Genomic DNA, 14,789 nt, shown 5'->3' on the forward strand with positions numbered 1-14,789 from the left:
ACTGGACAGGTTGATATCTCAAAAGTGTGATTGACTTGGAGCTACATTGCATTGCTTATGTGTTCCCTTTATTTTTTGAGCAGTGTACATTCTCTCAACCACAGAATGTCTGTATTCCTTCGCATAAGTGCACCTATGCAGTGCACGTTATTATGCTGCACATCAGCAGAACCAGATGGATGTTCTGCGGTTGAGAGAATGTATTAATGGAGTTAATGTTACGGAGGCCGATAACCGATATTTGAGGCCAGTATTCAGTTGCAGTAAATGTAAAAAAATTGCCAAATTTTACAGCAACACAAACCCCAACACAAGGCTGCCTTTAAATGAACGCATGTTTAATAGAAAATATTTGAAAAAGATAAAAATGAAGTGCATGATATTCAAGGCACTATCTGACAACAATCTAATGTTCACTTTTATTCAATGCCATCAATCTCTGGATTAGTCTCATTTCCTCACCTGCATGAATTCCCAGGATTGGTTTAGCATCTGTCTTTACCACAATGAATTCTGCTACACATATTTTGTTCTTATATTTTACTGTCATGTTACACTTTCCTTTCACAGGTATTTTGTCTCCTGTATATGTGTATATGTACATACATGCAGCAGGCTGTAAGGAATTACGTTGGCTTGCACACCAGTGTCCAGTTTTAATTTTGCACATTTGCGTGCTATTTTCAATTCCACTGTCCATTCAGCCATCTGTGGCTGCGTTTGCATTACACCAACGAACAGTCATCAACTGCATGCACTTTCTTCGATCTACACATCTTAGCGAAGTAGTCACAGACTGTCTGCATTGTGCCCATGATATGGCTGCTTGTCTGTCTTCCTGGTTCTTGGAAACTAACTTTATATACACACACACACACACGCACACACACACACACACACATACACATGCACACACACACACACAAGACTGGCTGCTAAGTTGGTGTTCTGGTCATGAATTACTCTGGTAATAGAGGGATGTTGAGGAGTTCTGCTTAAGGACATCTTATCTTTTTATGGTGCTTGGCTGCTTAGGTTGAGGTACATGCCTCTGTCTTTGTTTTCTTTATCCTTTATGTTCAAGCCCGCTCTTTCGCTTAATAGTACTGTTTATTTTTCTTTGTGTCGTGAAAATTTCAGATACCATAATGGACTGTCAAATTAAAAAGGAACTTGCTCGTAGACACTTATGAAAAGAAGAAATATGTTCTGGCAGGGAACACTTATAGATGACCATACAAACCATATAGTTTGGTTTTCCCTGTCATAAGTCAAAGCCCAGTCAGCTCTGACACACTTGGTTATCTGTGCTGTGAAATGAAAGTAAAATGGTAAGAATTAATGACTCCATAATGCTAGCAAGCCTAACAGAGACTAGCAGTGTTGCTTATACACTCACTGGCCACTTTATTAGGTACACCTTGCTAGTACCGGGTTGGACCCCCTTTTGCCTTCAGAACTGCCTTAATCCTTCGTGGCATAGATTCAACAAGGTACTGGAAACATTCCTCAGAGAGTTTGGTCCATATTGACATGATAGCATCACGCAGTTGCTGCAGATTTGTCGGCTGCACATCCATGATGCGAATCTCCCGGTCCACCGCATCCCAAAGGTGCTCTATTGGATTGAGATCTGGTGACTGTGGAGGCCATTTGAGTACAGTGAACTCATTGTCATGTTCAAGAAACCAGTCTGAGATGATTCGAGCTTTATGACATGGCGCGTTATCCTGCTGGAAGTAGCCATCAGAAGATGGGAACACTGTGGTTATAAAGGGATGGACATGGTCAGCAACAATACTCAGGTAGGCTGTGGCGTTGACACGATGCTCAATTGGTACTAAGGGGCCCAAAGTGTGCCCAGAAAATATCCCCCACACCATTACACCACCACCACCAGCCTGAACCGTTGATACAAGGCAGGATGGATCCATGCTATCATGTTGTTGATGCCAAATTCTGACCCTACCATCCGAATGTCGCAGCAGAAATCGAGACTCATCAGACTAGGCAACGTTTTTCCAATCTTCTATTGTCCAATTTTGGTGAGCCCGTGCGAATTGTAGCCTCAGTTTCCTGTTCTTAGCTGACAGGAGTGGCACCCGGTGTGGTCTTCTGCTGCTGTAGCCCATCTGCCTCAAGGTTCGACGTGTTGTGCGTTCAGAGATGCTCTTCTGCATACCTCGGTTGTAATGAGTGGTTATTTGAGTTACTGTTGCCTTTCTATCAGCTCGAACCAGTCTGGCCATTCTCCTCTGACCTCTGGCATCAACAAGGCATTTTCGCCCACAGAACTGCCGCTCACTGGATATTTTCTCTTTTTCGGACCATTCTCTGTAAACCCTAGAGATGGTTGTGCGTGAAAATCCCAGTAGATCAGCAGTTTCTGAAATACTCAGACCAGCCCGTCTGGCACCAACAACCATGCCACGTTCAAAGTCACTTAAATCACCTTTCTTCCCCATTCCGATGCTCGGTTTGAACTGCAGCAGATTGTCTTGACCATGTCTACATGCCTAAATGCATTGAGTTGCTGCCATGTGATTGGCTGATTAGAAATTTGCGTTAACGAGCAGTTGGACAGGTGTGCCTAATAAAGTGGCCGGTGAGTGTATATCCGTGAAGACGTTTCGCCTCTCATCCAAGAGGCTTCATCAGTTCGTGCCTTTCTGACTAGACCAAGCTAGTCTGACTGGCTGGTGATGAAACTCAGATATGTATCCTCTTTGGAGTCGTTATCAGCGCTATTGATATGCGTGGCTCTTTTGTGTTCCGATGTTTAGCAACGCCCGCCGTTATCAGAGCTATTGATATGCGTGGCTCTTTTGTGTTCCGATGTTTAGCCACGCCCATCGTTAGGCGTGGCTAAACACGCCTAACCTGTGCCATGGACATCAATAGCTCTGATAACGACTCCAAAGAGGATAAATATCTTGAGTTTCATCACCAGCCAGTCAGACTAGCTTGGTCTAGTCAGAAAGGCACGAACTGATGAAGCCTCTTGGATGAGAGGCGAAACGTCTTCACGGGTATATACCAAGTCCAGTTGTTCTTGATTCAATTCTTTTGGATAACCATGACCTGGATGAATGAGAACATTCACAGACATTCTTGCTTGCCGTTTTTCTACAAGTTTCCCCTTTCTCCTCTTTTCCCTTCTCTCCTTCTCATGTGATTGTTTCAAAACCTTTTTTTCTGTATGTAAGGAAACGATAAACATTTTCAATATGCGATTAAAAAAAATCGGCTGGCCAATAACAATAATATGAAAAATGACAAATATCTAAACTGATAATTAGTCGATCCCTAGTATATACTATAAAGCCTGATATTTTCCATGATTTTGTTATCTTTTTTATTGGAGGACAACTACATCTATTGTTTTATGCCTTCAGATAGATTTTATGAAGTTATGAGACTAAACATAACTCTGCTTCCTAGTCGCTGTTTATAGGTTGCACAATTTCACGTCATGTGTTTGCCTACCTAGGTGTCACTTACTTTGGAGCCCCTGGCTGAAGCTTATGACAGCAGTAGTTCAGTTCCTACCACAGATGTCAGTATCGAAGTACCTCGAGTCACTGCACCGACGATGCCCTCACAACCCAGACCTCCCTTTGTCAATGGTGGCAAACAGCCTACCGGGAGCCGCAACGGAAACACACCAAGGTTTGCAGCTGTTGTTGTGGTTATGTTTGAATTAAAATGCTAGTTAATTATTATCATAGCATTAAGCCCGCACTATTAATTATACATATGAAACTAGTGATTCCATATTTGCCATATTTTCAGTGGAAAAGACTATTTATTCTTCCAAAGTGCCCAGACTAATAAGGAGAAAGACTTGTCAGAGGACCAAATACCAATAGCGAATGGCGCTAAACAGGGACGAACAACAACAATTAGTCCAAGACAAGAAATCCATGACAGCCAAACCTCTAATGATATCCTATCAGGTTGGTTCTGCTGCATCGCTGTATATCAGATGTGTGAAACTGCTGAGATAAAAAGTTGACCATATCGCAATAACTTCATGACATTTTCTCTTTGCAGTTATTTTAGAGCGTGGGAGCAAGCTTAGAAATGCTATGGTGGTATCGGCTTCAAAAAACGACCTTGATTTTTACCCAGCTCTCAAAGACACCCTTTTGTTACCCTCAAAGGACAACATCTTACGACCCACCACGTTAGTGTTATGAAGCACAAAATCACAGTGCTATAATTACTACATTTTTTCAATGGATACACTTGCACAGAAGGTACTTTCTCAAACTCTCGTACTCCTGTGTTTCCAGATTGTCTCCTCCTCTTTGTGGAGCAATGCTCCAAAACATTTTGCACACTGATTCAAGCCTCCAGCCTGTTCATGCCCCCGTGGTCTCTGACTACCTTGGTGCTAGCTATTCTGCTGACATGGAGAACAAGGCTGTGGATCTGCTCCTTGGCAGGTAGCTGTTTTGTGTTATTGGCAGCATTTTGTGTTGCAATTATTTCCAAATTTCACAGCAACTAAAGGTAGCACAAGTGAGAGTAGCTGTACTGTGTCTTTTTCTTCTTGTGTCCAATTGTTGTTTTGTTTTGTTTTGTTTTGTTTTGTTTTGTTTTCAGTAGCTTAAACACATCACCACCTCCACCTCTATGGGATGTGATTGACTCACCTCCTGAATCACTCTCTGGGCACAGCAGTGTATATGGTGATAGTGAGCTCAATGATCCACAATACGATCAGAGCTTACTAGAGAATCTTTTTTACAAGGCCCCTGTGAGTAGATGGGTTAATTTTGTCTCTTAACAGTTGAAAGCCATACTAGTAGTGATGTTGCATTTAATGTCAAAATCAGTCGTAATATGTCAAAGCAACACATCAACAGTGATCTTCCTGAATAGGGCTTGTTGTCTAATTACTTTTTAATTTTGTTGTCTCTCAGATGTCAGATGTCATACTAGATGACACTGATGTGATACTTGAGAAAACTATGTCTCATAGTAAAAGTCAATTAGAGAAGAGCTTACCAGGTGGTGCTGAGAAATCGCTGAAGGATTCTGGACTTAAGAATACTGAGTGAGTTATTCTTAATTCTGTTGTTGGTTTTCTTTCCATGCAATATTTGAAATAATTTGTTGAGTAATTACAAGATAATTGCCCAATCAAGGATTGAAAAAGTAGGTGCAGAACAAAATGGCAAAATTTAACAGGACCTCACATAAAGAGCAGACGAGATATGGTGTAGTATGACTGTGAACCAAACAAACTTTACAACTGTAAATTCAAGATATTGTTGTCCTTTTTAGCCCAAAGTCATTGAAAAAATACCTCCCAGAGGATATGGACACCTTTTTTGGATTGAACATGGATCAGCTGGCTATACTGGGTGGGATTCGGCTGGCTAGAGTGACCATCCATTCTCTGACTGTGCCTACTGGCAGCAGCACCGCTACTACTCCTAGAAAGACCTCTGATAAGGAGAAACCTCCTCGGCCACTAATCAGCAAGAAATGGTGGGCATGACGTTCACTTTATTGCTTTGATCAGATTTTTTTAATTTTTTTGAGGATGATGGTTGTTGTTGGTGTTGTTTATGATGATGATGAAAGCTTGGATAATCTTCTCTTTTTTTAGTTCATACTTTGTAGAGTACGTGTTCCCTGTAATGCCCAATTGTAGTCGGCATGATCCTGGTCAAGCTGTGGCAGGGGAGGTGACAAGAGCTGTCTCAAGTAAAGTTACGGGAGGAGGTATGATTCAAATAGGTTTTGCGAATAAAAACAAAGAGAGAAATTAATAAAGGCAGTAGCTGTCATCAAAGTTATCTTATCTTCTATTATCTGATCTTTGTGTGTATTCTGTAAAAAAATCTAATGCTCTCCTGTTCATGTTTAAGTGGTAAAGTTCCAACACCGTTCTGTGTTCCCTGTCCATTTCAACGGAGCAGCACTTCAAAAGTGGTGGGGAACTGACCTCACTTTTAAGATTTACTCCAGAAATGGCAGCCAAAAGAAGGTGAGTGAAATTTTACAAAGGGCATTGGTAATATTGCTGTACTTCCTAGTGCAACAATACAAGGGATATCTAATTTCAGATTGCCATAGAAGGCTTTAAATATACTAAAACACACATTAAAACTCATCTGCATAGGGTTATATGACCTTGCCTACTTTTTGCAGCCCATTCTCATCGGTAAAACAGTTTACCCATTCCGTGGTCTGCTGCAGCAGGAGACTCTGAGCCAGCTTGCTGCCCTGGCTGTACAGAGTCTGGAAGGGACCAGTGGAGCCCAGGAGACTGGCCCTCTCAAGGTAATATTTGACACAGCAGTTGTTTTCTAGTCCAGTTACGGCTCATGCAGAAAATATTTTTTATGAAGTTGTGTTTTGTTCAGATAATGGATGGATGGATGTTTTGTTTGTTTTTCTCAGGTGTCAGTAGAGCTTGCTGTACACAGTAAAGGTTTTTCTTCCGTCAAAAGAGGGCCAACTGGAAATGCTAGAGCCCCTTCACATAATATAGCCAGTCCACTGAAAGAGCCCAGCGTTAGACCTCGGCATGATGACTTGTGTGAGGAGGAAGTACCATCTGGCCCTACAGCAGACTTAAAATTGGATTCAAGGAATGCCCAAAGGGACTCCCATGGACCTTTTACACTCTATCAATCTCTTCAATCAAGGAAACAGGTGGATGAGGACCATGAGGTCTTGCTGCACGCCTTGCTCATGGTTCCAGATGGAAAGAACTTTATTTGTGGGCCCATGAAGGCTCCTAACTTCTACTTGAATTGTAAACTGTTTGGGTCTGACACCGCAAGATCTGTAATGAGCTGGGGTCAGACAAACCCTTCTTTCAATTTTATTCAGGTTAGGAAAAATAATTTATCCATTTATGATGATGGGCTGTGAGGTCTGTAAGGTTCTCTCTGAGCTGAATACTGCTGAAACAGATGGCTCATATAATTTTCTCTCTTTCAGGTTACCCCGGTGGCTTTAACTTCTAAGCTGCTGGAGAGGATGAAAAATAATTTTATGGTGATTGAGGTGTGGCAGAGAACTGGAAGCACAGGCCAGGATCGTCTCCTCGGCCTGGTTAAACTACCCCTCCACCAATTTTACATGTCCTTTAGGTGAGAGTGGTTTATCATAACTGTGAGAATGATTAGGGAGATCTATATGTAACAGAATATCCAATGACTTAATGTCTGTTTCTTTATTCTTTCTAGAGAGCCAAAGATTGCCTGCCTTCTTCTGCAAGCACACTACCCCGTTTTAGGGGTGGACTGCTACATGCCAGTTATTGATGTGTTCTCAGGCAACCACATGGGACACCTAAGGGTCCTTTTGGCCATGGGCCAATCTGAACAAATACTTGCCCTCCAGCATGTTAGGGGTGAAGAGTGTGTCTCTGTGTCTCCTCATCCAAGACCTGCACATCTGCTTGATCACCAGCCACACTCAGAAACAAAGGTTAGTATTGCACTACCTTAGGTTTACAGTGACTTGATTTCCTTGTTCTGTGATAAATACACAACCACACATTTATAGGGATTACACAGCGCACAAGTCAAATCACAGTTCCTATGATGGGGAAAACATCTGGTGGGGACTGTCATTGACAATGTCATTGAGAGTGGTATTTTTTTTAGATAATATGGGCCCATCCAAAAAGAAAGTGGTCAAATACCAGCTTTGGAGACCAAACCGGGGGGGGCATGTGGTGTGGCTCGCAAGACTAAATAAATTATATAAAACTTTAGAAATGAATCCTGCATTATTTTAAACCACTCCTGCTATAAGACATAGTAGACAGTCTATTTGTGTGTAACCAAGCTCTTTAAATTGAATATTTAATATTGTTTTCAGAAAAAAAATTATGAAAAAGTATCTTTCTCTATTACTCCAGGTTTAAAAATCTGTGATACGTTTGCACTTGCTTTTTTCCTTAAATAAAGATGGTCTTGGACAATTGATTCACATAGACCAATGAAAATGGTCTTTAACAAAAGCATATTGATCGATCTTGAGCCATTGTCTCGTTTATACTCCTGTGTGCAAAAAATTGCACAGTCTGTATTAGGGCTGTGTGATATGACCAAAATCTCATATCGCGATATAGATCATTCATATTACAATAACGATACATATCATGATATAGCACATTTTCTGTAAATTCAATGAATAAATAGTTTATATAAAATGACCACATGGAAGGGCCTATTTCTTATTACATTTTGTATTATATACTCGACAAATAAAAGGTACTTACTTATATCTGATTATTTTTCTCCTTTTATTTAGAACCTTTGTGCAAATTTTCAATTAAGCATGTAACAAAATATAAAATATTAATGTATAAAATATAAAAAGGTAAGTTGCAACAGCAGTCGTTATCTCCTTCCATCTTCGTGATTCCTTGACATATGGTGTGCCACGGGCAAAAGCCTCTTGCAACGTCTGAGTCTGGGGTTTGTTTTAAGCACTCAACTGCTTTAGCGGCTCTCGTGTTTAGACTCTCTCCGTACTGTTTGACATGATTCTTGCGTAAGTGGTAAGAGGCTAGTGATATTTGAGTCTGTTGTCGGGACCGGCGTGCGGCATATTTTGCAAAGTACAGTTTTCTGGTCTGTGTCAGACTTTTCATATGCAAACGATGTCCATACAATGGAAGTAGCCCCTCTTTTTAGATACAGGCTCCTCATTTTGTCCTGGCTGGTCTGATTCCTTCTGTTCAGAATTACCCCGGTCTGTGTTACATTCACTGTCCTCCCATGTTTTTTTGTATTGCCTTCATGCTAATTTCCTGCCTGCGTCCGTGCTGTGCAAAGAGTGGAAATGGTCGTCCAAATGATGAAAAATATTGCCATAAAGAGTGTGATTTATGACACAACGAAATAAATGATAGAGCTTAATATGAAACGATAGACATTGTCTATTGTCACATGATATATATCATCATAATGTACAGACTAGGCCCCAAGACTGACACACTCTCATACCTTTGTAACAATCCAAAGTTGATAAAGCTGACATGTGTGTTTATTGCCTCATGAGTATAAGTAGCAGTAGTCAAAGAAACACGTTGACTGCCAAAAAGGCAATCAGGTCCGTTTCACCTATTTTAATCTGGTTTATTCCCCAAGGTGAGTTTAACACAAGATGAGGCTATGACAGAGCATGTGTTTGTGGTAAGAGTGGAGAAAGTCAGAGGGTTGCCTCTACTGCAGTCCACTGTCTGGGGGGAAGCTGACTGCTACATCAAGTACACGTTCCCCTGCCAGGAAGGAGACCCTGCAAGAATTTTGGACTCAAACCTTATAGAGAACAGTAAGGCATTTTTTTCTTCAGTTAGACAAAGCTTTATCAAAATCAATCAAGCAAAATTTTTTATTGTGTTTGTTGTGGGTTGTCCTAGCGTTTATCTCATTCCCTTCAGGTGTGAACCTGAAGCAGTTTCGAACTACCACCACTCTGTGTGTCCCGGACCCAGTGTTTAGCCATAGTGAAACCCACGTGCTACTAGCGCCTGTTAGAGTGCCTGTCCAGAGGTTGTTTCTCAGTTCCCTTTCCAGTCAAGGCCTGGCCAATGGAGGAAGTATCCAGTTTGAAGTGTGGTGCAGGTCAGTGATTGTTGCACTGGGGCCCAACTAGTCATTATTTAGAGCTAGATCATTGATTTTGAAGTTTATACCCTGGAATTTGACTCTTAATTTTAAAACTCAAATATGACCTTGAGTTGAGATTGAAAAAGTAACATTTGGCTGAATTTATGGTTATTGCATAGGGATTAATCATGTGTCTCTGCAGATATTATTATCCAAATGTCCGCGATCAGCTTGTGGCCAAAGGAATGCTTCCGTTGTCCAAGCTGTGTGCTATGGTTACCATGCAGAGACAGCAACCTAATGAGGTTCAAGCATTTTCCCTCCCACTTATGCCCAGGACTGAAATTCCCAGAGACAATCAGCCTCAACCCTCAGGTAGACACGTATACACATGCAGAGAGGGATGACAATGGTGCAATAACACATTGCAGCTCTAATGTTTTGACTGTTATTTTTCTATTCCATAGGCTTGCTAGATGTGTGTGTTCATTATAAGCACCGGCCCTTGAGACCCAAAGGACAGAGGGGTGAGGTGTTAGCTTCCCGTTTTGTGACACTGCTGGTTCAGGTGCATAGAGCATCTGGTCTGCAGGCAGCAGCAAGGTACAGCGCTATTACTACCCGGCCATTAAATAATTATCTGTTTTAAAAGAAAAAAAATGGCAGATTTACAATACCTGGGAAAACTGCAAAATGGCGTGTTAGTCGAGTAACTTTAAGGGTGACAGAAAATACTCCTGTCTGTGCCCCTGACCAAGGCAATAGGAAGGAAAGATCTGGAGCTGGTCTCCGGGTGCTGCAACTGCCCACTGTGCCTATACAATAGGGTTGGTTAAATGCAGAAAACGAATTTCATTGTAACCACAACTGTGCAATGACAAAAATAAAGTGGCTTTTTTTCTTTCTTCTAAAGAGAGCTAGAATATGCCCCAGGAGTTGTGCTTTGGTGTGTCAGTGTACCAATATTTATACTACTTATGAAATAATATATGTTTTGGTGCAGGCTGTGATTAAGCGCTACACATAATTCAGCCCTTAAATTATTCTATGCATCTCTAAAAACATTTTTTAGTGCTTTCAACTCAGTTTAGTTTTCTAAAATTAAAAAAGTGACAAAAAATAAGGAAGGTGTTGAAAATGTTATTAAAATTACACGTGATCTTAAAATTGCTCTACTAATTTAATTTTGACACCCTTTACAATTTATTATTTTGGGAATTCAGACCAGCTGTCATAGGTGGTATGATATACATAAACACTGCCCTCATCTTTATTAATTGGTGCATGATCCTTTCCTACAGAACATTATCAAGACAGAATGAAAAATTCCACTACTATGCTGGTGTCGGGGTGAATGCTTATGTTACTGTCCAGCTCTCCTTCCTGCCTGAGAGTGAGATAAGGAGTACCCACGTGGCTGCCAGGACCTTCTGCCCAGAGTTTGACTTCCACGCAGAGGTCCCCTGTGAATTGCAGATGAATAGGAGCAGTGGAGAGATCTGTAGCCTGGCAGAGCTGTTAGAAGAGGCCTCAGCTGTCTTTACTGTTTGGAACAGAGACAGTCGTAAAGGTCAGCTGTTATACCTTGAGCATGATTAGATATGATGGGATATTAGTTGTTACAGTACCGAAAGTTATTAAAGTACAAGATTTCCATCCATCCATCCATTATCCGAACCTCTTATCCTGTTTTCGGTGTAGAAAGTTAATGATGTTTGCATGCTAAACAACAGTTTTACTGACTAGGGTTAAGAGCTTTTATATTTTTTCAAGGTGAAGTCACTTCTTGGACAGTCTTGAGAACACAGTTGATGCCCACTCTTGCTTTGAGCTCTTGTCATAAGTTACACTTGCAAGCTTGAATGCTGTTTCAGCAAATTGTAACATTTACACTTTAAATAAAAAGCCAATAGTCAATTGATGACCAGTTGAAATTCATTTACATCTGTACTACAAAGTTCATAATGAATAAGTGATTGGAAATTATCATCACAGAACCCGGGATGATTACATGGAATATGGATATTTTTGTGTCTTGGTACTGGTAGCTTGCTGTGTAACAAACAGTACAAAGCTCATTTGGATGTCAAAGCTCTGGTAAACATTTTCTGAGGCCATGAAGTCAGTCTCACAGTCATTAATCAATACGGCAATATCAGGTTGTTCGTCTTGATTAAGAAATAGTCCTGGTACTCTGGTCTTTAGCCTTTGGGTAGATTTGGTCAAGTTGTTGTTTTATTGTACCAATTTGAAACATTGCAAACAAAATTTAAGAGACTTGCACATATGCTCATCTTCTCAAATTATTTTTTGCATGAAAAAAAAAATTAATATGCCAACTTGTTTTGTCTTTTTGAAGTTATGGGCATTCAGAAGTGTAAAGACACAAAGATGGGCATGCTAAAGATCCCATTGGCTAATCTCATGCTTAAAAGAACAGGTATGTTCCACTTTCAATGATTGTGTAGCTACATATATAATTAACATACATGCATAGACAATAGCTATGTTTCTATTGAATTATTTTTGTGAATTTTGGAGTTGTGAATAGAATAACCTGAATGAAAATGCCAAATTATAGATCTTGAAAGCATTTTTAAAAAGTAAAAAAAAAAATCTGCTAGGCCTCATCCACCTTTTCCCTTTATACCCAGGAGTTTCTGGCTGGTTTGGAGTGTATCTCCCTGAAGACCTAGGTACATCCCATGACCATCACATCTTGGTTGGAGGTCTTGAGATCGCCATCAGGTTTGCCCACCATGCAGACAGAGAAAAGGTCATTAAGACTGGCCAAGGCCTGGGCTGGGAAATGGGTCAGGGAGAGCTTGACAAGCTTGAAGTTGAGGAGGCCTGGGAAGAGAGTACAGGGACTACATCACTGACTATGTCTATGCCTAGAGCCTGGATACCTGTTCACTGCCTGCTCCTCCCTGGCCACAGTGAACTCCAGCGTTCCACCTACTGCTATTTCAGATACAAGTTTTATGATCAAGAGGCTTTCTGCTCCCAGATGAAACATCCATTAGAAGAGGGGAGCAAGGAGCAGGGTCTGGCCACAGTAGCATTCCAAGGCACTAGGACTGTGGAGTTAAGGACTAGCCAGCCTCTGCTATGGTACCTCAGGGAGGAGAGGCTTGAAGTTCAGGTGTGGGTTGCCTTTAGGAAAGACAAGACACAGAGACCTCACGACACAGATCGACTGGTTGGATCTGCGTTTGTTGATCTTTCTACTCTTGCCAAGAGATCAAGTCATAGGCGGACTGTCAGTGGTAAGAAATAATTTACAGTCAAGTAGATTAGATGGTTACTGCTATTCTAATATTATGGCATGGCTACTTAGATCAATAACAGCTGTGTTTTTGCTTTCCAAGGAGTGTACCCCCTTTTCAGACGCTCTGCCCAAGATCTGCAAGGGGCCGCACTTCGGGTACACATCAGCCTGACCACAGATTCTCGGCCTGAGCAGTTTTCCCTCAGAGTTGACCATCAGGAGGACTTTAACAGCGAGGAGGAGCTGTCATCAAGGGAAGCAGAGATATTAGAACAGGGATCCTCACCCACTGCGGCATCCAGACAATCGTGCACACAAAACACACACAAGACCAAATCCCCCAGGAGTTTAGACGAAGCAGATTCACAGCACAAAGAGATCAGTATGAAGGAATCGATCCCTGTGACCATCACAGTTGACAGGGCCATGCACCTCAGTCTGAAAGGTGGGTTTGTGGTTTTGGAATTCATGCTGTCCTACTGGCCCATGAGGATTTACAGTAACCTGATGTGTATGTCATCTTTCTCCACTAGGGTGCCCTCAAGCTGACGGTAGTGGAGCCATCCCATCCTGCAGTGTATCTTATGTTACTGCTGACTCTGCAGAACCTGTCTCCACTGCTCTAATATCCAATACTGACTGTCCTATCTGGGACCACCACCAGGATTGCAGGTAATATCAGAGAAGAGAGATTAAATGGCTGTAGGTTACTAATATTGAATGCTTTTAGGTGATGTAACAAGTCCTTGCCAGAAATTGAAGGTCAAGAACAGCTGATTGTGTATCTCAGAATACAACTGTCTCAAGATAGTGTGATTATGAGCTAATGACCCCCAAACAAAACCATTCTTAAATTTCTATTATTTTTTTTCTTGAATTTCTTGAGAGAAAAGTCTAAGAGAATTTAACATTGGATATATGAATCTCTTAACCGTTCAATTTTTTTTACTGTACATGTACCTTGGATGCTGATTGCCGCTTGTTCATTACACATGCATGCTGACAAGCAAGAATCAGCATAGTCGGCACCTTAAAAAGACCATCTAAGGACAGCTGATTTTGAGTGTTGTGTGCAAAAAATAAACTAAAGATAAATTTGAAGAAATCTGAACCGTCACTACATTTATATATTAAATGCTGGATGTCACAAAACTTCCTCTGGCTCAATAAGTCCAAATCTGAGGTCTTTTTATTCGGCCCCCCTAACCTAACTGGTGACCTGGAAAAGAGTCTAGGGAACCTGTCTCACAATGTTAAGCACTCTGCCTGTGATTTGGGTGTCTTTTTTTGACTCCAAGCTCCATTTTGACACACAAATCATCAAGGTAGTACAGTCTTGCTTCTTCCAAATTAGGAACATTGCAAAAGTTAAAACATTTCTATCTCAAACAGTCTTTGAAAAAGTCATCCATGCATTCATCTCATCATGTCTGGATTATTGTAACTCCCTGTATTCAGGGCTCAGTTAAAAGTCCATCTCCCACCCCCAGCTCGTTCAAAACTCAGTTTCCAGACTGTTAACAAATTCCAAGAGACATGAACACATCACTCCCATTCTTGCAACGCTTCACTGGCTACCTCTTTGGTATAGGATTGATTTTAAACTTTTACTAATTACTTTTAGAGCCCTACATGGCCTCGCTCCCACATATATCACTGATTTACTCACACCCCATGAGCCTGGCTACTGCCTGCGCTCCTCAGGAAGGTCCTTTTAAAATGTTCCCTCAGCCAGCCTCATGACAAAAGGCGACTGGGCATTTTCTGTAAGACCCCACAGCTGTGGAACTCCGTACCTGAAGAAATTAGGCTAACAAACTCACTGCCTTCTTTTAAATCACTTCTTAAAACTTATTTTACAAGAAGGCTCTTTTATAGTAAATCTGTTGTTGCCCAATTTTTTTAATCTATTTTATATTTTTATATTG

At 41.2% G+C, this 14,789-nt stretch overlaps 1 protein-coding gene across 1 annotated transcript in view; it reads left to right on the top strand.

Annotated features, from left to right (window-relative positions):
- Window positions 1-14,789, top strand: part of c2cd3 (C2 domain containing 3 centriole elongation regulator) — a 41,358-nt gene that overhangs the window by 3,998 nt on the left and 22,571 nt on the right. The window contains exons 4-25 of the mRNA XM_056282795.1: window positions 3,491-3,669; window positions 3,793-3,956; window positions 4,054-4,186; window positions 4,296-4,448; window positions 4,609-4,762; window positions 4,929-5,062; window positions 5,293-5,499; window positions 5,621-5,736; window positions 5,883-6,001; window positions 6,166-6,297; window positions 6,418-6,852; window positions 6,964-7,115; window positions 7,212-7,455; window positions 9,129-9,312; window positions 9,422-9,605; window positions 9,793-9,965; window positions 10,058-10,193; window positions 10,892-11,160; window positions 11,950-12,030; window positions 12,245-12,859; window positions 12,962-13,306; window positions 13,395-13,533. Of these exons, the coding sequence (XP_056138770.1) occupies window positions 3,491-3,669; window positions 3,793-3,956; window positions 4,054-4,186; window positions 4,296-4,448; window positions 4,609-4,762; window positions 4,929-5,062; window positions 5,293-5,499; window positions 5,621-5,736; window positions 5,883-6,001; window positions 6,166-6,297; window positions 6,418-6,852; window positions 6,964-7,115; window positions 7,212-7,455; window positions 9,129-9,312; window positions 9,422-9,605; window positions 9,793-9,965; window positions 10,058-10,193; window positions 10,892-11,160; window positions 11,950-12,030; window positions 12,245-12,859; window positions 12,962-13,306; window positions 13,395-13,533 (4,448 nt within the window). The remainder of the gene's footprint in view (window positions 1-3,490; window positions 3,670-3,792; window positions 3,957-4,053; window positions 4,187-4,295; window positions 4,449-4,608; window positions 4,763-4,928; window positions 5,063-5,292; window positions 5,500-5,620; window positions 5,737-5,882; window positions 6,002-6,165; window positions 6,298-6,417; window positions 6,853-6,963; window positions 7,116-7,211; window positions 7,456-9,128; window positions 9,313-9,421; window positions 9,606-9,792; window positions 9,966-10,057; window positions 10,194-10,891; window positions 11,161-11,949; window positions 12,031-12,244; window positions 12,860-12,961; window positions 13,307-13,394; window positions 13,534-14,789) is intronic.

Source organism: Lampris incognitus, chromosome 7 (genome assembly GCF_029633865.1).
Source record: "Lampris incognitus isolate fLamInc1 chromosome 7, fLamInc1.hap2, whole genome shotgun sequence".
NCBI classification, from domain to species: Eukaryota; Metazoa; Chordata; class Actinopteri; order Lampriformes; family Lampridae; genus Lampris; species Lampris incognitus.